Raw genomic sequence first — 26,391 nt, 5'->3', positions numbered from 1 at the left:
ACATGAGTGATGTTTCAATATATAGGTTTCAGTGGACCTGCTAATTTTATCCTGGTCTAACGTGATGCAGAACTAAGAAACATATATGCTTTGTAAAACTGCATCATGACAGGGTTTGAATTTTTTTTTACATACACATATCATAATCAGCAATTTGCTTCCTACTGTGATGTTTTCTTCAGCCCTGTGACAGGAGCTGCTAGAGGATGAGATGTACATGAGGTTGAAACTGCAAAGTTTCAAAGAATAATTCAACCATGGCAAAGTTTTCTTCCAAGAGTAATTTTTCTCTCTAATTCTTATCATTAACTTAATTTTTATTTTGTATTATTCTTATTCCTTTGCAACTTTTACTTCACTTTAACAATTATATTTTTTATATGTTTATATATTTAGCTTCTTGTCTATTGCCAATGCCAATGCCAATGCTTTATTAACAGGTTTTTTGTAAGTATCGGGACCATTGTGCCCTTGACTTACTATCATGTTCTTACAAAGTAGTGTATATACAACATTTTTCTTGCTATAACCCGGGATTTGGACAATAGTTCATCTGTATTATTTCACTAATTTGAAATTGTTGAGTTCCTTGTTATAATTTTGCATTGACAGAGGAAGGAAATAATCACTATTATTTTTCAAACCATACAATAGTTCGGTGCACTGATGAAAAGTTCTAATCACAAACTACATTTTGCACATCACTTTAAGACACAAAACATAAAATAACCACATAGAATAATAATAATGATAACAATATATAAGTAACAATAAGTAACAGAGAAGCAACAAAATCACAATCTGTGCTTTTATAGCTGCACTATCAAGGAACACTAATCTGCTCCATTGAAAACAGTACTTTGAAGTACTCATAAACAGGGAGTATATGTAACACATAACATAATAATACAATAGAATTTTTTTAATTTAGATTTGTTCAAAATTTCGGGGCATGGAGTGGGACATCTGGTCCTGTGGTCGAGTTCCAATGCCCCGAACCGCTGGATTTGGATGCTGTTGGATCAGGGTCCAGAAGTTGTAACACATGGCATATATAGCAGATTGAACATAATCTAGTTCAAGGTCCTCATGGATTTGTAAGATACGAGTATCTCAGCTATGACCAGTAATAAGTCGAGCAACATTATTCTGTATAATCTGCAATGTCCTTATGACTGAAGGTCGGAGATGACCCCAACCTGGTGCTGCATACAGGAGTGTGGGACATACCATCATCTTATACACATGTAAGCGAGTCGTCAGTCCCAAGGTAGGATTTCGGAAAACTGGGTACAATTGTCCAACTCGATTTTGTGCTTTTGCTGTCACAGTTGAGATGTGTTTATGGAAATTTAGTCTTCGGTCCAAAACCACTCCTAGATATGTGGTAAAAAGTTTGTCTGGTATAGAAGATCCCTGAAGTCGTAGAATCTTTGGTAGTTGTCTATGTCAACGTGTAAATAAAACCGCAGCACTCTTCAGTGAATGATACTCGTACTTCATGCACCAGCGAGTAGACCAATCTTCCAGCTCTAATAGTTGTTGTCTCATCCTGCTGTAGCATAGTTCTTGTAAAGGGCTATTTGTAAAGATGGCAACATCATCTGCATAGGTAGCTAACATGCATCTATGAGTAGCAGGGATATCACTGGTATATAAAGCAAACAGAAGTGGAGATAAAACAGCTCCCTGAGGGACACCAGCATGTATGATCTTAACGGTAGATCGAGCACTTAAAAATTGCACCTGCAATTGTCTCTTTTGTAAATACTGATCCAATAATTGCACCAAATAAATAGGAACTCCCAGTTCCGATAGTTTCACAATTAATCCAGAATGCCAAATTCGATCAAAGGCTTTGTCGGAGTCGAGAAATACCCCTAGAGTATGTCGATTGAGATTAAAGTTTCCTGTAACATACTCCACTACTCAGACCACTTGCGTAGTAGTACTGTGATGTTGATGAAATCCGAATTGATGATACGGTAGCAAGCCTTTTTCATCCACCACAGCTTGTAATCGTCTGAGTAGTATATGTTCAAAGATTTTGCTAACATGGCTCAGAAGACTTATAGGTCTATAATTCTGTGGTAGAAGAATGTTCTTTCCTGGTTTTGGCAAGAGGATTATTTTTGCTAGTTTCCAACTTGATGGATAATAGCCAATAAGGAATATAGCATTGAAGACTTTCGCTAGAAAAACTAACAATTTTCTGGGGCCGTTCTTCAGTTGTAATGTAGTAATAGTATCAAAGCCAGGTGCCTTACCAGGTCGAAGAAGATTTATAACACCTTTGACCTCCTGAGGGGTTGTGAGAAGTGGATAAGCTGTGAGTGGTTCATGACGTAATTGTTCCAGTCGATGTTGAATCTTGTGGATATAATTGCCATTATGCGGTTGATCTGGTGTGTGGAATTGGACCTCCAGATGTTTGGAGAACACTTCAGCCTTCTCCCCTGTACACCATGCCATTTGGACCCTGGAGAGGGTAGGCAGCAGATAATTTCTTAATAATTGCCAGCATCTACTATCCTGGATTGATATCCTGGAGAATTCGGTGTCCCAATCTGCCTGTCGCTGCCGAATGAGATATCGGCGAAAACGATCGTTAAATTGATTATACAACTGTTTGTAGCGATGGTTATAAGTTTGTTGCCATTTCCGTCGGAAATATTTTTTACAGTTCAGGAGGATCATACCCTCATGGGATAGACAGACATAATTATTGTATAACTGAGGGATTCTGATAGCGTAATGAAGATAAGAAGTTTGTATACCTGCTGTAAGGTTTTGTAAAGCCGAATCAATTTCGGCTGGGGTTTTTAAAGCTAAATGCAAGTCAATGATAGGCACTAATTGTCGAGTGTAAGCATCCCAGTCTGTTGTAACGTGATATTTTGGAGGAGGAGGCTTCAATAAATTATGATGAACAATTTCAAAGAGTATTGGTTGATGGTCCGAGTCTAGATCATGAATAACATAGGGACCAGTCATAATATTTACACCTTGATATATCAAGATATCCAACACATCTGGAAGTCCACGTCCTTGTGGATAATGAGTGGGTTCTCTTGGGGCAAGAATGGGCAAGTTCAATTGTTGGACACTTTGGAGAAGAGAGGCACCTCCACGGTTCACTACACGCAAATTCCATGCAGGGATTTTACAATTTAGATCACCAGCTAAAATCACTTTGCGGCCCAAGTGAAAAACAGTCTCTAGTTCTTGTATAGGAATAAGCTGTTCTGGAACGTTATATCCTGCTATCAAAATTAGTGGGTTGGTGGTAGTTAATAGTTCAATTATTGTGATTTCTAAAGCTTCTAGAGCTGGATTTGGAATTGACGTGCAAATAGCGAAGATTTCACAACTACAACCGTACCTCTTTCCGTCCCGGGAACCGATCGTTTCTATAAATGGTATAATTTGCAATTTTCCATTTATTATGGGGTTTCAAGTGCGTTTCATTCACCAGAGCTATATCAACATTATATTCACGTAAAAATTGTTTGAAAGTCAGGAATTGAGTACGAACTCCATCAGCATTCCACTGAACACACGTCAATGTTCTACTTATCCGAGTACCTTTACGGGCCATTTCCGAAAAGGTTATCCAAAACATCCATGGCAACACTGAACTTATCTACGAATGTCTTGGCATGACTCATTTGCTGTAGACCAGATTTAATTTTTTGAAGAAAACCCCTGAAATCGAAAATTTCTTTTATGCTAGTCCAAATGTCCTTAAATTCCTGGCCTCTTGTATTAGTTTTTGTATTTGCAGCAGTAACATAACTCCTAGTGTTTGGTAGTACAGGGAAAGCTGTCTGGTCTTGTAAGGAAGGAGGTGATTGCTTAGGAGTGTCGGAAGAAGACTGTACACCATTTTTGTGGAGTTCTTGCGCTCGTTGTACACGTTCGAAAATTGGACAACCGCGAAAGTTAGCAGGGTGGTCACCTTCACAGTTTACACATTTAGCAGGTGATGTACGGTCTTTTTTAGGGCATTTCCGTGTATCATGTAATTGAGCACATTTGACACAATGACACAATTTTTGTACAATTATTCACAACCACAGAACCGAGTTACTTACATCGGGCATCTGACAACTTCCGAAACACTAGAAAATATCCGGATAACACTAGAACTTGATTCTTCTTACCGTAATTAGCGAAAAATAGAGAGCTCAACGCAATATGTCCAACTCACTTATTACCACCACCCGAAGTCTTCTTGTCTATTTCTTTAAGCTAAATGTGTTGAGGAGGATGAATGATGATGACATGAAACTCAATGTAATACGAGTGCCTTCTCCACCAACTTGAACCCAAAATATTCCATGTGAAATTGCATGTTACATGATGAGGTAAAGATATATAGCACAATATATCATAATTATGTATTAAAATAGTGCAAAGCAACTGCAGTGAACAGGCTATTGACTAACACCTACCTCTTCATCTCCTGAACATGATTCAAAGAACCGGTACACTCTAGCTTGGCTCTGCATTGTTGGTGTATCCTGCAATTATTTTTTAATTAAAAATTAATAAAGCTTCATAATTACCATGCAGTAACACTTACAAAGAAACCTGATAATTAAATATACCACAGGCATTCACCCTTCCCCAAGGTCCTGCAATATGTGCATCCCCACTCAATTCCCTCCATGTCTGTACAAGAACTCATTACAAACCAAAATTTATATTTATCATCTTTGTTGCAAAATACAATTTTGGAGAAAAAAAGTTGAATAACTTTTACTGACAACTACAATATTTGTTCACAGTTAAAATGTATCCACAAGTTTTCCATCTGAAACCCTCAAGAAGGCAGAATGAAAATTTTGCACATTTCTATTCCCCTCTCACTAATTTAATTTAGTCTGAGCGAATGCGGGAGAATATATATAATAAATATGTTAGTAAGCTTAAAATTACAGCATGCATGCCATCCAATGCTGTCTCCCTGCAATTATGATGTTCTGGGTTTGATCCCTGGTGGAAACACATTGCACAGTAGTTTGGATACCACTTAAACTGTAGGTGCAGTCACATTTGGCCTATCTGAGCATAAAGCATACTAAAAACAAACTCATGCAAATTGCAAGACCATTCAGAAAATAATGAATGATTATGAGGAAAAACATGAGAAATACAGCATAGCACACACAAATAATATACTTGTTCTCCAAAATTAGAATGCACTACGAGAATGGATAAATTGTGGGGTTAATAAAACAACTTAAAAAATGCAAGTTTAGCAAAGCAACTCTACAACAAGTCAGATGGAAATGACAGGGCTTCTCAAAGCAAATGGATGCATAAAATATGTTTAATTTGAATGAATGGAGCAAAGAATGAGGGGTAACATTTACAATTCTATATATATATATATATAATAATAATAATAAAAAATCTCTGGATATGAACCCAGTGAGGGCAACATCAAGTTCTTTAACATAACTTTACTAATCTTTCATGGCCCAACAAGTGAAAAAGTGAAAGGAACATAAGATATTTCTTTCAACAAGTGATCAGAATGTATTATCCAACGTGAGAAAAATGATGTAATGATAGTTTTAGAAGATATGAATGTTAAATTTGGGAAAGTATACAAAACTATAGAGTTGAAGGTGAGGGAATGCAGAAACTAGTACTCACTTTTATCCGCGAAGCTGATTTTTCTTTTCTGATTAATTTCAGTGGCCACTGCCACCATCCTTGTTGGAACTTGCTGTACTGTTGCTTGGCATGCATCTTTTGTTTGTAGTTCTCTCGCTGCCGCTAGGTGTGCTGTTGTTAACTGTGCATCTCGGTCTGTGTTATCTGCTATTTCCGGGCGATAACTGTTGTAGTAGGGGAATCCAAGTGTGGTGCGCTTGTCCACTATCGATGTTTAGCTCATGCGGGAAGTGCAATATGGCATGCGTTTCCTCGATTTTGGTGTCTACGAGTGTGTGGGCAGTGTGTTTGACTTGAAACTTTGGAAATCAGTTTGTAATCATGCACAAGGGCTCTACGAAATAATAGACAAACTAAACAGTGACTTGTACAGTGTCATGAAAAAGGACACCACAGGCAGGTACAATAGAATTGTAAAAAATGCAGGGAAATCTAGTGTCATGCTCAGTGAACAAGACCACAAATTCCTTTTCAACCCCCACCCTTCACCTGCCATTGCCTATGGCATTAACAAAACTCATATACCTGGAATCTCCATGCGCCTTATAAAAGCTGGCTTCAATTACCCCACGGTGCACTTAACAAACTGGCTAAAAAACAAAATATCTCAATTCAACCACAAACTAACATATGTGTTCCGCAACAGTGCCGATGCTAAAAATCTGGTGACTTCAATAGTGCAAGCTAACAGTGCAAAATTTGCCAGCATTGACATAGTAGATATGTACAGTTCAATCCCCATATACCTAGCGCTGTGTTCAGTTGAAAGATGGTTGACAACATACAGAATCCCTGCTCTAGAGGTGCAAGAGATAACCAGGCTATTGGAAGTTTGTCCAAAACACAATTACTTTCCGTTTTGGTGATAAATTCTACAATCAATCCGAGGGACTTGCAATGGGCAATCCGCTATCAGCTACTTTAGCCAACATCGTTATGCACCTGGCTGAAAAAGAGATACTCCACACTCCAGAACTACAATACATCCGATATGGAAGGTAAGCGGACGACACAATAGTCGTATACAAAAAGACAGAACTCAACCTTCTAGTGAACAAGCTAAATAGCATCCACCCCAGGCTCAACTTCACCATAGAACAAGAAAAACATGGTAAAATGAACTTCCTGGACATCACAATCAGCAGTGCACTTAACAAATTCACAATCAAGGTCTACAGAAAACTGGATGCAGGGCAACCGGTACATACATGCTGTCTCTAGCCATTCCCCCAAGCAAAAAGCCAATGTGTGGCTGAATTTTTATCGAAGAGCCTTCACCTACTGTTGCAGAGAAGAGGATCTACGAGAGAAGATAGCCACCATCACTGAAATAGCCCTGAAACATGGCTACACTGAAGCACAACATTCCACTTGGTGCAATAAAGCGGAAATACAGGTCAGACACCCTAGCCAACCACAATCAACCCATCCGCAAGCAACCCAGCCACAATCAACCTCCAGCAGCAAATATAAATGGTTTGCCTTCCCTACCATCCCACCACTTCGAACCGCATATCCAAAGCCCTTCTCCCATATGGCGTCAAAGTAGCGCACAAACACAATTCCAAAATAGCTGATAAACTAAACAAACACAAACGGTACTTCCTCTTCCCCCCTTGATAACCCAGGTGTATATGATGCCGAGTGTGAATGCAAGGCACATTACATCGGCAGGTCCATCAGATCTGTCAATGAAAGAATCCAACAGCACTTAGCAGATGTGAAAAAAAGCCCAACCCACTACTGGTCTTGCTAAATATACAGAGTGTTCCATTCAAATCTTCCTAATTTCAATTAATTACTGTGAACTAAGTACGATGAATTGTGAAATAACTGCAACACCAAATGAAAGGCCAGATCTTCAAGTTTTGTTTTCATGACTTGAAGTTGTCCTTTTGCTCAATACGCAGCGCCACGGTCGCATAAATAGAAATGGCGACTGTTCAACAACGCGCGCAGGTAGTGGTGTGGTATGCTGATACAAAATCTGTGATTGCAACGTAACGAGACTTCAGACGAGTGTACGGAGGAGTTGCACCTGATGCTAAATCAATTAGGCTGTTTTTAATAAGTTTCTAACAACCGGCAGTGTACTAAAATAATCTGGTGGAGTTCGCCGTCATGTGTCAGAGGAAAAGGTGGAAGAAATTCAAGCAGGGTTTCCATACCAAATTCTTTGTGACGCGGCTTATCATCTGGCTTCAATTGTTGCACAATCAGCACTTTATACGGATACAACCGTAGCCGCTTGTGCAGAACTCAATGCATTGTTGTTTAAGGCAAATTGAATTGCCTAGATGCCTGGCGGATGCATTTACTCGGGCTTCTCTGAAACCCCGCTCGAATGTCTTACACCTTTTCCTCCGACACACGACGGCAAGCTCCACCAGATTGTTTTAGGACACTGCTGGTTGTTAGAAACTTAATAAACCACAGCCTAATTGATTTAGTATCAGGTGCAACTCCTCCGTACACTCGTATGAAATTTCGTTGCATTGAAATCACAGATTTTGTCTCAGCATACCACAATACTGTCTGCACGCGTTGTTGAACATTCGCCATTATGCGACCGTGGCGCTGCGTAGTGAGAAACTGACAACTTCAAGTCATGAAAACAAAACTTGAAGATCTGGCCTTTCATTTGGTGTTATAGTTATTTCACAATTCATCGTACTTCGTTCACAGTAATTAATTGAAATTAGGAAGATTTGAATGGAACACCCGGTATAAAATACAATAGCCATAAAATTCAAAAGGTTCAAGTCAAACACACTGCCCACACACTCGTAGACACCAAAATCAAGGAAAAACGCATGCCATAATGCACTTCCCGCATGAGCTAAACATCGATACCGGGGAAGCGCACCACACTTGGATTTCCCTACTACAACAGTTATTGACCGGAAATAGCAGACAACACAGACCGAGATGCACAGTTAACAACAACACACCTAGCGGCAGCCAGAGAACTACAAGCAAAAGATGCACGCCAAGCAACAGTACAGCAAGTTCCAACAAGGATGGTGGCAGTGGCCACTGAAATTAATCAAAAAAGAAAAAACAGCTTTGCGTATAAAAGTAAGTACTAGTTTCTCCGTATTTATAAATGTATAATTCACATACCCATATTTTGTAGAGAAAATTTACAATAGAGGTATTTTAGCAAGCAAAATCCCTCTGAGTCCACTAATTACATACATGGAGGAAGCAAATGAACTATTTAGGTTATGGATGGAACAGTTGCAATTTTAAATCAGATCGGTAAAAATTCGCTTACAGGCAGTGCTTTTTCTTGCAGCTTGCAACAGTATTCTGTTATGGAACCTTCTTATAAATAAGAATAAAATTATTCACAATTTATTTTAATGAAATAATTGTGCATGTGAATTATACAGATGCACAAGCACACACACAATTATTTATGAACATTCCCTAATATTTTGAGAACTTATGATGAACACAATAACAAACCATCTTGAAGAGTAATGGAGCCATTCTCCTCAGAAAGAAACAAAACAAAACACTACTCTAATGCATTTTATATACAGGGTGGTGCAGATTGTTATCTACCAATGAGTTGGCAACCCTGCCAGAATGCAAGCGCACATGTGTGGCATATCTGCACCATGGAGAGTTGGGAGTCGGGTAATTAGTGTACCATGGAGCATTGACTGGTGCAGACTTGGATTGTGGTAGTGGAAGTCTTCATCCAAACAGGCACTGGGCACTGCAGTAGAACAATGAATATTTCCATGCACCTGTTCCACAGACACACAGCCTTCAAAGGTAGGTTAGACAGTGGAGAGCCAAGGGTAATGTTGTGAACCACTGGTCACTGTGAAATATGCACTATTCCAAAGGACATGTTAAGCCTTCCAACATTGCCTTGAACAGTGCATCGAAGCAGAAGGAGAACATTTAGAGAATGTTACTTTCAAGGTATACAGATGTCTGCATTGTGTGTATTTTTATATCATAACCATATAAAGTTACTACGAACACTCACGATTTTGCCATTGTAATTTGAAACTGGTAGATACAATATGTGCCATCCTGTACATATTGACAAAATTTTATAAGCAGCCATCCTTAAAATTTATTTTTGACCAGAACTGTATTTTATCAAATCAATAATACAAATTAATGCCAATTATTTTACTATTTTTAAAATCATAAGGTAAGGAGGGGGGGGGGGGTCTTCAGAGAGAGAGAGAAAAAAAAAATTCCTTAAATACTCAAATTTACAAGAGTGTTTACTTGATCATTTTCACTGTAGACATGTCCTTCTGAAGTTCTGGATTCCAATGAATTACTCATCTTGAAATGGGATATTTGATGATCAGTCGCTGATGCTGGCTTTCTGGATTCTGATGGTAAAAGAAAAAAACAGCAAATATTCAATTAAGCTGTTCTTCTAAGATCTTACTATATTCAAATTAATAGTTATGAAACTGAAATAAAATTGTGGGTGTTCACTTTAAAGAATCAGATCTAAACTACTCTTTATGTAACCGCTTACTTCATTCTGTTAAAGCTGAGTGCCAACATAGTAGTTCACAACTCACACACACATGTATACATTTTAAAAGAACTGAACATTTATATACAAGGTGCATTCAATGAATAACGGAAAAAGTAGTATAAAAAATCTAAAATACGACCGTGATTGTTATATGTTTGTTATTTTGTGAAGGTGTCTGTAAGCTATTCATGCCTACCTCACACAAGGAATGCTGGGAAACAGTTGCACAAGACTGCGGCACCCTTACAGGAGTGTTTCAAGCTGGAGCAGCGAAGTGCTGTGAGATAATTTTTTTAGTGAAGCCAACCGATAGAAATTCTTCGCTGCAGGACAGTTCAGTACAGTGACAACTGTATGAGTCGATCAAAAGTGTACAAGTGGGCTGAAAAGTTTGAACAGGGCATAGGCAGTGTTCATGATCTCCACATCTAGGTCACTCTGTCACACCAGTCACGGAAAGCAACATTGCTCAAGTGGAGGACTTGATACGGGAGAACCGGAGTATTACTGTCAGTGAAATTGCTGCCCAGATGGAAATAAGTGTACAATCAGCCCACCATATCAGTGATGACACACTGAGATTCAGGAAAGTGTGTGTGAGGTGGGTTCCAAAACGTTTGACACTGCAAATGAAGGAGGGACGTGTTGAAGTGTGCAGGGTGCTTTTGCACCATTACGAAGCTAATGGTGAGGCACTTCATCATCGTATTGTCACTGGAGATGAAAGTTGGGTTCATTTCTATGAACAGAATGTAAGAGGACAACAATGGAATGGTGACATCCTTCGTCTCCCAGACAAAAGAAAGTGCATGCTCAACGGAGTACCAGAAAGATCACGTTAACTTTATTTTGGGGGCACAAGGGGCCAGTTCTTGAACATTACATGCCCAGAGGTCATAATGTAAACAGTGCCCTTATCAAGCGCTGGCGTAGGTGCATTAAACTAGTGGGGACTATGTTGAAACATAGTACTGGAGTTCTTTTGGTGTTTGTAATAAATGCTTGTTACAACATATTTCCAGTTGTATATTGAATGAGCCTTGTACATTTACAGATGGAATAAATTAACTTTATCCTTGTAATGTTGGACATATTTGATACTTCAACAGATACTAAAAATTAAGCAAATTCAAATATTATGAAATAGGCATTGGTAATACAAGTAGAAAGGAAACATTGCAAAAATCCACATTGTGGTTCCAATGGATCTTAGTTAAAAGTTGCAGAGAATAAGTCAGCTTATTACATGGGCAGTTTTATAAGGAGGGGGAGTTTCAGAGAAAGAAAGGAGAGTGAGGTAAGCCTTAGTAGGTTTGTTTGAAGTATTTGAACCCTTCCTACCAAAGGATCATAAAAAAGCATTTGCAAGTTAAATAACTGAGCATATAGTTTTTAACATTTTGAAATAGTATTCATAAAGAATTAGCAGATTTTTTATTCCCTAGCTACAGCTCCACCAGGACAAGTGAGAAGGATTTATAAGGAATAACACTTCATAGGCAAATAAGCTTACCTACTCATGAATGTAGCCAGGGGGTAGCTAGGGGACTGAAACCCCTCCCCAAAATCCTACAAATATATATTTTAAATAGTGTGTAGTTGTAATTAATTTTACTTCCTTAGCAGGATTAAACATCTTGCCTAATAACCTGTAATATACTGAGAAATTCATCATCATGGCTTCTACCCTCCCAACTGTTTCACCTTTAGTTTATTGATTGATTTGGTGTTTTCAGTTCACTTTATGCACAGTAAGGCTAATCAGAACTGGACCTACAGTTTGAAGTGGAATCCGAACCACTATATGTGCCTCCATCGGGTATCAAACCTGGGACTTTTTGATTACAAGGCAATGATGCTACCACTGCGCCATCGGGGAGGCCTTTTTCGCCTTTAGATGGCAGCTGCTGATAAGTGTTGAGCCCTCCCTGATATAAAATCCTGGCTACGGGCCTGTTCCTACTCTATTGTGTTGGTAGGATTTGTGAGTTAACTGTTGCTTGCATGTGTAACAAATAGACTCTGCTGCAGAAGCCATGGTTCAATCAGCAAAGGTTTCTCACAGAGTGCAACTCAACAGTGCAGAAACAAGTCAACAGCATATCAGGTTTGCCACACTGTTGGTCATATTGTACACACGCGGAGGGGTATAGGTTCATCTGAGTACACAGAAGCTAGATCTTAAATGTCCATTACAATTATTTCAATCTATGACTGTCTATCAAAGTGTGTGATTAGCCTCCATAATGCAAGGTACTTTCATGGAATAGGGGTTTTATTTAATAAACATTCAGAATAAGACCTAGCTAGATTTTTATATTGCAGAATATAACGAAATAATGGATACATTTATCATGTGCACCCCACAAAGAAATTCACATTTTAATTTCAAATGAAAATTGTCCATATTCAGGGTTGCTATGATTTTTTGATTATGAAATTCCGTGACATTTCCAAGTTTTCCAGTGCAAGGATGAAATTTTTTCAGACATGTTTATCATGATTTTTGCTCTTAAAATTTGAATTTTTCGATTAAATATATAATCCGTTAAATAATATGAATATTCACTTTCACAACTTTTTAAAGCAAATTTCATTCTACACACACAAGAACACGTGGAAATTCAAAGAGTAAAATGTAAAATTACAATTGGCATCAAATGTATGGGTGCTACAATCACCTGCATCTGGCCTTCAGGCTAAGGTAACCGAGGTACATTATTTGAACATAACAGATCTCCACGATATAAAAATAACAGAAAAAGTTCATAAACCATACACAATTTTTCATTTTCTGGCAGATCTATAGTATTGTAGAAAATGCTGTTTTCTTGCTTACATTTATAAGTACACAGTATCTGAAGAAATTTCTGATGCATATAGGAATTCTATAGGAAATGCCAACAAGACTAAGATCTTTAAAATAATAGACAATAACCTCATCTTCACCAACCTTTCCGACAATTATGATCATATTGTCAATGCACTTTAGTTATCAATCAGATACGAAGCGTATTTTTAAAGTAAGTACCGATTTTGAAATTCTGCCATTGCAGTGCTGCGGTCGGTGTCCCGTGCATGCACACTGTTTACCTACATCTGTTGGCAAGCCACAGACGCCATTGTGGCAACAATCGATCATGTATAAATTTGCTTTTGCGTATTTAAAATGCCTCCGCCGATTGAGAATCCCACCAACTGTGAAATATGCGCTGTTATTTGTTTTCTTAGTGCTAAAGGCGTGAATGCAGTTGAAATTCACCGTCAGATTTTTTAAGTGTACGGACAAAACATTATGAGTGATGGAATGGTACACAAATGGGTGAGAGCTTTCAAAGATGGCCGAAAGAATGTTCATGATGAGGAACGGAGCGGGCGACCCTCAGTGATCACTGTCGATTTGGTGCAGAAAGTCGATGACAAAGTGAAAGAGAACAGACGCTTCACGATTTCTTCGTTATCAGAGGAGTTCCCTGAAGTTTCAAGAAGTGTTATCTACAAAATTGTTACCGAATGCTTAAACTATCAAAAATTGTGTTCACGATGGGTACCAAAACTGTTAACTGAGGCGCACAAAAGCAAACGTTTAGGTAGCGCCTTGATTTTTCTTGTCAAGATCTCATCGCATCATTTGGCTGGGAACAATTTGATCATCCTCTATACAGCCCCGATCTAGCACCCGTGACTACCACGTGTTTCTGCAACTGAAGAAGCATCTCGGAGGTCAGCGCCACGATGATGACGATAGCCTCAAAACGGCCGTGTTGCAGTGGCTGACAACTCAGCCGGCAAACTTCTATGATGACGGAATACAAAAGCTTGTTGTTCGATATGATAAGTGCCTTAATATTGGTGGCAATTATGTGGAAAAGTAGATAAAAGTGTGGTCTTTCATGTAACAATAGAATTGTTACAAAAAGTTTACTTGTTTTTTGTACATATCAAAACGGTACTTACTTAAAAAATACACCTCGTATTTCAACTGCAAGTTTTAGCTTGATATTTTTCCTAATATATAGTATTACAAAAGTGAAAATTTATTTCAGAAATTCGAAGGAATCATATTTTTGCACAAGACTGAGAACCATAACAATGAAAGAAACAAGTTTCTAAACTGAATCATTTTTGGGAGTGGAATCATAAGAACTGAATCCAGAAGTGGAAGTGAACTGCTTGTTCATTTTGCAACTTTCTCTCTTGCAGACTCCAAAATATACATAAATTCCAGACGATCTGAAAAATTCCCTGATTTTTCCCTGGCAATCCCAATTCCCTGAGATTTCACTGTTTTCCAGGTTTTCCGGACGTGTAGCAACCCTGATATTCCATGATGCCACTTTCAAAGATATTGATTGCATCAAGTATGGAAATGAAATATCTGAAGTGTGTCCTGCATTAGATATCAGAATGTCAACCATCTATTTAATTTTTACACTTAAGAAAATGAATGTTGTAGCCATCAAAGCAAAACTAGATGTACAAACATACATATTATGATGATTTTTTCATTGTGTAAGATTTCAAGGGTTTTTCAAGTTTGAAATAATAATTTATGAAAGCAAATATATATGCATCATATAATATGTGTTATATATCAAAACACGAAGTAGTAAGCTGAATTCATATAAGGTGGCAGAAATATGCAGTCCATAACCGAATACTTACCTCTGAGATTCGCAAGTCTGCCATTAGAGGGGTCTTGCCAGCAATGTAAAGAAGGAGCATTCTGTTACTTGTTTCATTTTTGATTGTCGATTTTTTCTGACCGGTTCTAATCATCACCTGCAGACATTATTTTTCTCTTTGAAACTTGAAATATTGAGTTGGTAACTGATGTTTTAGTTAGAAAAGGAATATTAAAAGATCCTTATAAACACAGAGGTGTAGAAATGTGTGGCAGTTTTGTATCTAGCAATGCATAAGTATATAAGATTGAGGAACTAATGTGCGGAGGGCCAAGCACATGTGACGGACTCTTGCTAAGATGGATGCCATCAGAAAAAGTTGACTGCGTGTCACCAAGAAAGTGGTTGATCACACTGTGGTGTTTGGGGAATGAGTTGCTGAACGAAAATTGGATGTGCGTGTACAGGAATAATCAAGGATTATGTGGGCCTCCCCCATGGCGCAGTGGTAGCGTCCTTGCCTTGTAATCAAGGGGTCCCGGGTTCGATACCTGGTGGAGGCACAAGTGGTTCGGATCCCACATTAAACTGTAGGTCCAGTCCCGATTAGCCTTACTGTGCATAAAGTGGACTTAAAACAGCAACTCAACTCAAGGATTACGTGAACATTTAGTATCCAGTCAGGGAGGACTTGACATGGATCCCGGAAGAGAGAAACGAAGGGAAGGAATGACACAGGTAATCCAACCCTACAATGAAGCAAGGAGGTAAGGAAATTTTACTTTGCTTTAATTTTGCAGTGTCGACATAAACTCTGAACATGCATGAGACATCATTGTTAATTAGTGATCATTTAATGATAGCTATCATGATAACAATATTTTCGAGAGACTTCAAAATATATGTGGTACGAAAATTTATGCAATATGGCAGACTCTCATTCCATATGGAAAATAGCAGCTTAACCCTAGAACACTAGCATGTTCCCATATTACAGTATAACTAGTGCTATGTAAATGTTATGTACATTCATCAAATGATTTTCTACACAACCTCTACATCATAAAAACAAAATGACGTTACATCTTTAACATTTTTTTGTTTCTGTTACTTATATTGGGGTTTTGTTCTTAATTTTGAAATGCATAAACATGGTTTTATTAAATGTAGAATATTTTAATAAAAAATGTCTTGATTGACAAGCTTGTACGTACAGAAAGAATGAAGGTGAAAAGTTCAAATAATGAAAAACAAACAATAACAAATAATCACAACACTGTAAATAAGGAAAGAAAGTAGTATTGAAACACCATAGATAAAAATAGTGCATGTCTCTGAACTTTTTTTTAAAAAAAATGTATCAACAGTTGGAGGTCTAAAATGTGGAGCCGTAGAAATGCATTTTGTTCCTTGTAACACAAATCTTGCAAAGCATCATTTGAGTTCACATATTTTACATCTAATTTCCTCATTAGTATGTACAAGAACTTCATGCAATAGATCAGCACTAAAAAATAGTTTGAAACATTCCTCAGGTTGTTTAGAGTTTCGTGAGGCAGGGGTTGGTACAGGTCTAACTTGTACAAGATTTCTTGCTGCAGTCTTGCGCTGACTTGAGTTACTCTTAAGGCCGAATCACACAGAACTATCCAGTTAGTTGGCTCTAAACTGGACACCTGGCCAGAAATGATGGCTGCCTGGCTGGCTGCTTGACTGGGTTTGAGGAATAAGCAATGTTCTAAGTGATACTGGCTTTCCTCGACTGGATTCTGTGGAACAGCCAATCAGAGCAAAGTTTGGCCATGTAAAGATAATCTGTGAGTTTGTAAACGAGAGGTTTTTGTCTGTGGGTTCTGAGTGTTGCGTGTTTTTGTTAGTTTCTTGATAAAGAAAAAAAATTAAAGAGATGACATACAGTGCATTTGTGTTCAGTTCATTAATATTTAGTAATTTATCCAAAGCGATGAGATGTGTACGTGACAAACATGATTTGCTGAAAATGAAAATCCTTATTATTACAAGTGTATTAAATGATTGACATATTTTTCTTTGTGAAAGAATCCTGCTAATATCATGTATGAATATGCATACCCAAGTTAATTTAAAAGCTTCATTGGTATGCATTGATTGATTTTAATCGAGCCAATTTCTAGTCCATACTTCTCTTTTTATTCTTTTATAAAAGCACAAAGCAGTAATTCTCTTACAACATTCTTCAAATTGCTTGTCCATCATTACAGATTGTCTGCTCTGTGCAATGTCTTATGGGAATAAAAGTCTATCAACATGTACAGTAACATGTATCGGGTGAGGCAAAAACTAGCAAATGGGTAGCCAGTCCAGCGCCAATTAGTGCATTCCTACTGGAAATCCAGTTCCGTGTGATTCAGGCTTTAGAGAAAACTTTTCTTTGCCTCTTAGAATATCAGCATCAGGTATGCCCAGAGGACCTGTCAGAGTTGTCTCTTCACCAGGTGTGACAATTTGTAGAGGTATTTTCCTTTGTTTTGACAGACTTTCTATGCATAGAATCTTCTGAGGCCTGCCTCCTCTTCTGTCCTCTACCCCATGACTTTGATGTATCTTCACAAATCTCTGCTTCTTGCATTTCTTCACACATTTCTTGCACTAAGTCAATTTCATAAGGTCTGGGTCATTGTCGCTATCATAACCACTGAAGTCAAGTTCCTCAACTTCTAAAATATCTTCTTCACTCTCTTTCTCCAGCTCATCTTCTTCACAACTCACCAACAGTTCGTAAATGTTATCAGATGTCAGCAATCTCTTACACATTTTAGGTATGCGTATTACTAGTGGCATGCAATTTTTACGTGGACACACAAGATTTTATTACTAGAGGCATGTCAAAATTAAGTGGAAGATTTTTCTTGTTTTACTAGAGCTACGTAAAATTGTTGTACAGTATAGAACATAACAAACAAAATCGATGATTAGCGCTTGCACCCTCCTTACCAGAGTGCTGACTTACTAATGACAGACTGCTCGAGGCACTGCTAGGTGGAGGGGTGAGTAGGTGAGAGGTAGGGAAGGGAATTAAGTACAAACCACACATAAATTTTCCATACAATAGTGTTCTAGGGTTAACGCTTTGTGTGTTCGTGAAACAATGACGTTATTACTTTCTAGTCTGAAAGGATTATACGCTCTTTAAAAGATAAACTATTGACGAGAATCGTATAATCACCTTCAAAATATCAAAAGACTTGTGCATTTTGATCACGTTGTTTTGGTTGTAGAAAAGTTGGTTTTTAGCAAAGTCACGTGACTTGAAAAATACAGCATCTGGTTATAACTGCCTGTGAATTCATGACCAACAATGAAAAGCATAGTTAACCTTTTAAATGCCAAATTATTAACCAATTTAATTTTGAATTTATTTTATCTATATTTAGACTTCTGAAGGATATATTTCGGCTATGCATATTTTAACAAAAATTATATTTGATATATGTTTTTTATTATGTTCCGAAACAGGAACATCAGCGTCATTCAGTATATTAACTCTGAAATTCAAAATAATGCATCTCCTAAAAGTTATCTTCAACTAACATTACATATTACACCATACAATTGTTAAATCTTTATTTTTCATTATTTGCACAAAAGATGTAAAGAAAATGAAACATTTTAATAATTTCAAATAAATACAAAAGAATAACTTTTCAAAATCAGATGTGTTGCATTAGCATTATATCAGTGCTTGTGTCTATTGATTCTTATGGGTTCTGTCATTACTAAAATTAAAATAATGTGAGAGAAAAATAAGGATACATCTGTATCATCATGTGGAAAATCACCAAGTCATAAAATACCTCCTTATTCAAGACTGTGGAACCTGGGAAAGCAGTGTTTATGCAATCTCCTTTTAAACTGTCTGCATGCCAGTCTGGTATTGCTCTTGCATGCTGCACACCTCCCTTGAGTTTCTGGTACCAGGAAGTGAGCATCACATTTTCTCTGCACCACAGGTATTGGAGCCTTAGGTCCTGGCCTGGATACTTATCTTGGTTTCTGACAAAGGAAGGAAGTTGTCACTTCCCTCCTGAACTCCAAATGTGATTTACTGTCCTAATGAACTTCTCTGTGAAGTAGCCATGAAGCTACAACTGCCATTTTGAGGGCAAGCATTCACAAATAAGTTTCACCATTACTTCTTGTAGTAACTGAGGATGGTAAACTGCCAAGCATTTGGTCCAGCACGTCAACGTCATCCTGGAGTTGTAACGGCTAATAATATGAGGTTGAGGGATCTCAATTCTCTTCTTCTCTGTCCTGGAGTAGTGTTTAGCTTTTCCAGTCAGATGGACTGTTAGATGATTTGAAGCCATTCCATCTGAATTATCCAGATATCCGAAATGTCCAGATATCCGAAATGTCCGGATATCCGAAAGTGCACATTATCCGGACAATTTTATCCTTTATCCGCTTTACGGGATATCCAGATATTCTCTTTTTCGTCATTTTAGTATTTCACTGTACGGATTTTCTACAAATCCTTTATCAAATCTGTTCTATCCGGATTATCCATTGCATCCGAAATGGATATCCGAATTATCCGATATCCGGATATTAGAATTATGCGAAATGTCCGTATTTCTACTGTACGGATTCTCTACAAATTCTTCATCCAATCTATCTGTTTATCGGTTCATTCAATCTGTCTGTATATCCGTTTCACGGACTCTCCGCATATTCTTTCTAAATGTTTAACTTTTTTTTGCCTAAAACAGATCTCTGCATTACTAAGTTCAGTGTAAATGCACAACGGTTTCCGATACAATTTAGAATATAACATTCCCCATCTTTAATTTAGCAATTATTCCCATTACTTCCCTGATTTCACACACTATTTTTACCAGAATTAAGCCCGCATCACACGGAACTGGATTTCCAGTAGGTATGCCCTAGTTAGCGCTGGACTGGCTACCAACCTGCTAGTTTTCATCTTACACGATACTTATCAGCGTACTTGTCGATAGACTTTTGTTCCCATACGAGGGAAGTTGTAATGGCGGCCGCGTGAGATGGAAACAATGTATCACTTCACATTTTTAAAAGCCGTTAACTATTCAACCTAGAGGAATAACGTTTCGTATAAAACGTTATTTGATACAAAACAATGGCACTGCTCAAATACATACTTTACAACGTTTACTGTACACGTATGGAAGAATATTTTAGTTGTTTCAAATGTAAACACCGTGCACTCAGCATAGATGGTGTAACCAATGGTGTAACTCAACGCGCCTTTCATGCTGTATACGTTATACATTGCTGGAGTAACACTCGGAAACCACAGACAAAAACGCTCCTTTTCATCTGCAGACTGAAAACTCTCATAAAGTTCTTCATAAATAGGGGACACTTTGCAAAATTTATCACCATCTTTCAATTTTTGTATTATCCATTAGGTAGAAATATTTCTTCAGATACCTAAATCTATTTCATGGCATAACAGCTGGTACAATTGGTACAGCAAGATCCTCAGATGCAGCCCAATAGGAATCTTCTGTAGGAACTGCATGATAACCACTCCAAAGCAATAGACCAAAAAATGTGCTATATCTTGACAATCAGCTTCAATACTCAACCCTTCTTGAAGCGCGTATAGAGATGTGATATTGGCCAAATGTTCCAAATATGTTTTGGACAATATTTTCCAAAAACATTCAATAGGATCTAAGGAGCAAAGTTCAGGAAACTTGTTAGCCAGATGTTTTTTTTTTTTCCGGGTGCACATTATCTGTCTTTTGAATCCTGCAGTAGATTTCCAATTTACTTCATTTTTTGACTTAGATACAGTTTTTCTTCTAAACTTATTTGCTGTTTCCTTCACTCTCCAAATGCTGGATCAGGGGAAGAATTTTCTGGCACTTTTTCAGTAGGAGAAGCACCTTTATTTTAAAGGTTAGTTTTAAGTCTAAAACGAGAGTGTGGTCTAAGACATATACTTATTTCACCACACACATCTTTTGGAGTAACCTTATCAAAAATATTTTCATCAATATGCTCTTCATTCGTTATGCGATCATTTTCATCTGGTGGGAGGTGACAAAGTTCAACTTCGTCTGCATACTCACTGTCTGTGACATCTCTGTGTCCAGAGACAACTGCTTCTTCTAGAGTTCTCAATTTCTCCTTTTCCATTCATTACCTAAAATCAATGTGGTATTGACAAACAATAATTTCAACTTCAAACCTAACAAAGGTAAAAAAGGTAAAGTGTTCCCCTGTGCTTAGCACCACGCCATGAAAGCGTATAGGGGGTGTGGGGGTAACGCACCACACTTTCTTGATCCGGTCGTGAGTGGGGGTAATATGATCAGCATCACGCCCCTGACCACCTTTACCCCCCAGGGTTTCCCCCAGGTACCCATGTTATTCGACGCTGGGTGGGCGCCGGGGCCGCTTCCATCGTTAGAAAAGTTCCCGGATTTGAACCGGCCGGGGATCGAACCCAGAACCTTTAGTATGGTAGTCACACGCGTTACCGACTGAGCCACTCCACTGACTTTTACACCTAACATCCCAAATATAATTTAAAGAATAAATTGATTTAAATAGTTAAGCCACACATAAGGGTTGATTAAAATACTTCAATTTGTTCCTTTGAATGAATAGTAAACTTTTTAACATGTGTTTCCAATTGGGAACATTAGCAAGTAAAAGGTTAATGCATATATAAGCCTAACACACGTAATTTAAGAGGTTTGAGTAAGGAAATTTTACTTGTTGATTTACGTTTAAAGCAAAAAATATATTTGTAGTAGGAAATCGCATGACATGCGAGAGAATTGTATTATGCTTATTTTAACAAAGCGTAATTGTAGTGAAAGAGTTAGCCCAAATAATACTTTTGTTTATTTGTAGGGAAAATGTAATGTGTTTTCATAAAAGGACATTAACTATAAATTCCCTACCATTATTTTGCTTGAATTATAGTAACTGTTGTGCTCAATAATTGTGTTATTGAAGATTTTTTTTTTATCAAATTAAATAAGTTTTGGCACGATTTTGTGCATTTGAAATTTCAAAATATGGAAGATTCCTATAGAGCGACTACAAACAAAAGAACCTTGGACAAAAAAGTCTCCATGTTCAGCTCCAGCCATAAGGAAGCATGCTCCACTCTGCCACTCCCCTCCACGTGGGAGTATGGTGCACAGGAGTTGTGGATCTGTGCAGGTTTTTCTGGTTGTGGTTCCACTATAGTATGTAGTGTTACAGTGGTAGATGTACTAATGGAAACTTTTCTTACAGGAGTTATCAGTGTGCATGTCGATCAAGGGACAATGTTGATAGTACATGGCATGTTAATATGTTAAGTCATTGCACATATTTCAAATCAGTTCAATAAAGTTGAAATTATTTTCATTTGGAACTTTACCAGAGCATGACACTTTATGGCTTCTCCCATAGAAATTGATAAAAAGGGAGGGGGATAAATTTTGATGATATTGAATTGGTTTTCTGGTCCAATTGCTCACTTTCTTTAAAATGCATTGAATTCTAGGCTACAGTGGATAATTGCTTTGCACGTTTCCTAAGTACAGGGTGATAAAAAATAAATGACCAAATATAAATTATTGTAATTTCTTGTTTTCCAAATATTTCTAGGGGCTTAAGTTTCCATTCATTTACATAGCTAAGTTCTGTGGGACACCAAAGGTAGTGTCCAGTGTCAATGAATGGCAGTTACTGGAAAATAAGACCCAGTTTGAAAATCTTGAACTTATTGTCATTAAATATATATTGTGAGTTTATATTTACTTTCTTAAAATTGTTATTGTTTGTTCTTCCATTTATTTCCATGGATTGAGTATCATGAGGTCCTATTTGCAGCATCTTGAGTTGCCATACAGTCCTTGCATGGAAATCATTTGGACTTTGAAAAGATCTTGAACTTGGGAAATTTTGGTGGTATAGTAGTTGTAGCTGGGGTTTTTATGTAACACAAAGGAGCAGACTCCCTCACCAGGGGCGGACCATAGTTATATTTTAGAAAAGTACCTCCTGATAAAGTAAGTGTGGGCCACAAGAGTAATTAGAACACTACACAGTCTCAAATTTATCTCATATTTGTAAAACTCAATATGCTGACCAAGACAGAAATTTATTTTATTTTAAAAAATAAACTAAACGTTTAAGAAGACCTAGAAGGTTGAAACATTACATTTAGTTTATTTTTTAAAATAAAATAAATTTCTGCCTTGGTCAGCATATTGAGTTATCCATATCATGGAAACAAGGCTTAATGGTCTCATATTTGTGTTATAAATGACATAACTAGCACAATTATGCAGACAAAACAGCTAATAAGATTAACCTTGGCAAAAACAATGTTGTACATAGGGAATGTTTAAAGGGAATAATGCAGAGTATTATATAGATGAAAAGATAATGACATAGATGCAGTGTACAGAAGCAAGAGGAGAGACAAAAAAATTGGATTCAAAAACTTGAAGGAAATAAATACCTAATACAAAGCATGAGGTAAGGAAAGTAAGCATTAGAGTGAAGAATGTAAGGATAAGTTTCCAAATAAGACAGTTTTCTGAAGTGACAAACTAGGAAACCTAATAGGGGAAAAATATCTTAGACAGATGTATAGAATATTTCAGTAACCTACTTAGCAGAGTAACTTCTAACCAAGGTCTAGAACTTCGAAAGGAAGAAGAGGACACAAAATAAGAAAATTAGGAAGAATCAGGATAATCTCCAATTCTAGAAGGGAGAGCTGCTACTAAATCTCTTAAGGATAACAAAGCTTTTGGAATGATAATATCACTGATGAAATGCTTAAGGATGGAGGAAACTAGCTAACATATTACATACAAGAACTGCCATATGACAATCTGTGCATGAATATTTTCTATTCTACCCCTTCTTTTTAGAATGACCCCTACACACTTGCAACATACCTTAAAACACTCTGTGAAGAAGATATTTTGGAGATGTTTCACCCATGAAGGAATGGGACCCTCAGCACCTGTCAAGAGCATGACCTATACAATGAAATAATGGAAAGGAGAGTTGTTCCTGAGGTGTATATTAACGTTTCAGAATGATGACAGAATTTTCCATGCCACAATTAAAAAAAGTCAAGAAATCATGAAATTCCTCAGTAATTACAATATATGTATCGTAAAGTGTCCAGGGAACTCTGCTGACATTAATCCTATGGAAAGCATGTGGATTATTTGGAAAACGAGGCAAAAAACGTTTACTAGTCCACAAAACTACCTATGATAGAGTCTATAACTGTGAAGATGAAATAGTGGTGAATGAATAACTTTTATTCCCAAATTATTAGAAAATCCATTACATTTCCTTCCAGTTTATAGTAGTCCACTATCACATGCGATTATACTAGGATATCTATACCTTTCAAACTGTTTTTGACATTTTATCATTTCTTCACTGGCAGTAGACTAAAATTCACAACTTTCTAAATATTGTGTGAATGAGAGAGCAGTAAAATAAATAATAATATTAATAAAAACTAATTGAATTATTTGAAATGGTATTTCTGTTTGTTGGAGGATTCTTGTTAAATACTTAACAATTTTGGCAATTAATAACGTCTTTTTTCAAATCAATATAAATTTGAAGTTATTGGTACATATATCTTGATAATTGCTTTAATTTCCACAAGCCTACATGATGAGCATGCCAATTTTTCAACACTGTATTTTGCAATGTCAAATAATTAACCTGTTGCCAGATATATATATCAACTATTCCTTTTTCAAGCACCATTTCATAATTTCACCACACAAAAATGTGCAAAGCCCCCCAGGGGGCTTACTATTAGTAAGTATGTGGAGTGGCACCCACGAGACTCCGAGCTGGTTAACGGCTCCAAATGAGGAAGAAGATGGATTTTCATATAAACAGCGGCGGAGACAGAAAACACACAGCAGTAACACCCCTCTAAAAAAATTTGGCCCATCTGGCTCCAGGTGGTAGCACCACATAAGGTCATCTAGCCAGGATAATGGAGAAGACCACGATGCCAGATGTGGCAGAGGAGTCCTTCTGTACAACACAGATGGTGGAAAGGGCACTACATTCCCAAGTAGTTAACATTGGGAAAAACGCTGTCTAGTGGCGAGGATGGATCCTCAGAAGACTAAGGGAGAAAACCTTGCTAGAAAACCAGCCATGGCCAGAGGCAGAAAGAACTAAACAACCAATGGGCCCCCTATCATTGGAAAAAACACTCGCATGGGGGTAGAAGATTATTCAGAGAAGAAGTGAATACCTCGGAAACGTTGGACAGATTTCACAAGGAAGACAATGCAAGAATAAGGAATGGAGAATCGGAACCTGGAATATTAAAACAATAAATGATAAGGAAGTAGAAATAATGAAGAAAATGGAAAGATAAAAAATACAAATTCCAAAATAAGTGAAGTAAAGAAGAGAGAATATGGGAAAAAAATGTTTCAAGGGAGAAATGTATTGAGATATTCAGGAGTACCAGTTGGAAACAGAGCAAAGCAGGGAGTAGGAATTATAGTAACAGAAGAAATAGACAGAGGAGTAATCAGTTGGGATCCAGTACACTCAAGAATAATAACTTTAGACATAGACTTAAAAGAAATAATACCCTGATTCAAGTATATGCACCAACTGATGATGCTAATGTCAGAGACAAGGAAGAATTCCTGGTGGAGGCACATAGTGGTTCGGATCCCACTTTAAACTGTAGGTCCAGTTCTGATTAGCCTTACTGTGCATAAAGTGGACTTAAATCACCAAATCAGTCCAATCCAAATCTACACAGAAATACAATCAAAAGTGGAGAAAGAAGAAACAGGAGAAAGAAAAGTTATAATTACAGGTGACTTATATGGAGGAGTGGGAAATGACAACTTCAGTGGATTTGGAACACTAGAAAATATGGAGGAGAAAGAACTAAAAATTAAAATTGACAGAAAATCATAGATTTTTGCATAGAGAAGGTAATGCTGATAGGAAATTCCTTCGACAAAATAAATAATACATCAAATAACATTTGAAGGTGAGGGAAGAAATGCCAAAACCATCATAGATTACATAATATACCCACAACAAATAAGACAACATATCTGAGACATAAAAGTAATAAGAGGAGCAGAACTTGGCAAAGGCCACAGGCAGCTGGTAGCAGAAACATGGTTTAAAACAGGAGAGAAGAAGGAAAATTAAAAGACCTATCACAAAATAAAAACAGAAGAATTTAAGAAAAAAGATAAAAAAAACAAGAATATCAGAATAAAGTTGAAGAACTAAGGCAACTAAAGCAAGAAACATTTGACGATATAGATATAGAGGAAATATGGCAAAAAATAAAAGATATAATACTCAAGTCAGCAGAAGGGGTATGTGGGAAGAAAACAGTAAATACAGGACAGAGAAGAAAGAAATGGTGGAATAAAGAAGTGAAAAGGACAGTGCAAGAGAAGAAAAAGCATGGAAGAAATATATCAATACATGTTGAGGTGAAGACCAATTAGATTATCTTGAAAGAAGAAACACAGCTAATAGAATAGT

General features: G+C 37.3%; 1 protein-coding gene across 2 annotated transcripts in view; it reads right to left on the bottom strand.

Annotated features, from left to right (window-relative positions):
• LOC145984502 (uncharacterized) overlaps positions 1–26,391 on the bottom strand; it is a 105,617-nt gene that overhangs the window by 22,759 nt on the left and 56,467 nt on the right. For both annotated transcript variants that reach the window (XM_083118156.1, XM_083118158.1), the window contains exons 6-7: positions 9,943–10,052; positions 4,455–4,523 (exon numbers count right to left, since the gene is read on the bottom strand). In XM_083118156.1, coding sequence (XP_082974282.1) covers positions 4,455–4,523; positions 9,943–10,052 — 179 coding nt within the window. The remainder of the gene's footprint in view (positions 1–4,454; positions 4,524–9,942; positions 10,053–26,391) is intronic.

This window comes from Lepisma saccharinum, chromosome 2 (assembly GCF_977018435.1).
Source record: "Lepisma saccharinum chromosome 2, izLepSacc3.1, whole genome shotgun sequence".
In the NCBI taxonomy this organism is placed as follows: Eukaryota; Metazoa; Arthropoda; class Insecta; order Zygentoma; family Lepismatidae; genus Lepisma; species Lepisma saccharinum.
Note: the sequence above shows the minus strand (reverse complement) of the source record. Positions and strands in the feature narration are given on the sequence as shown.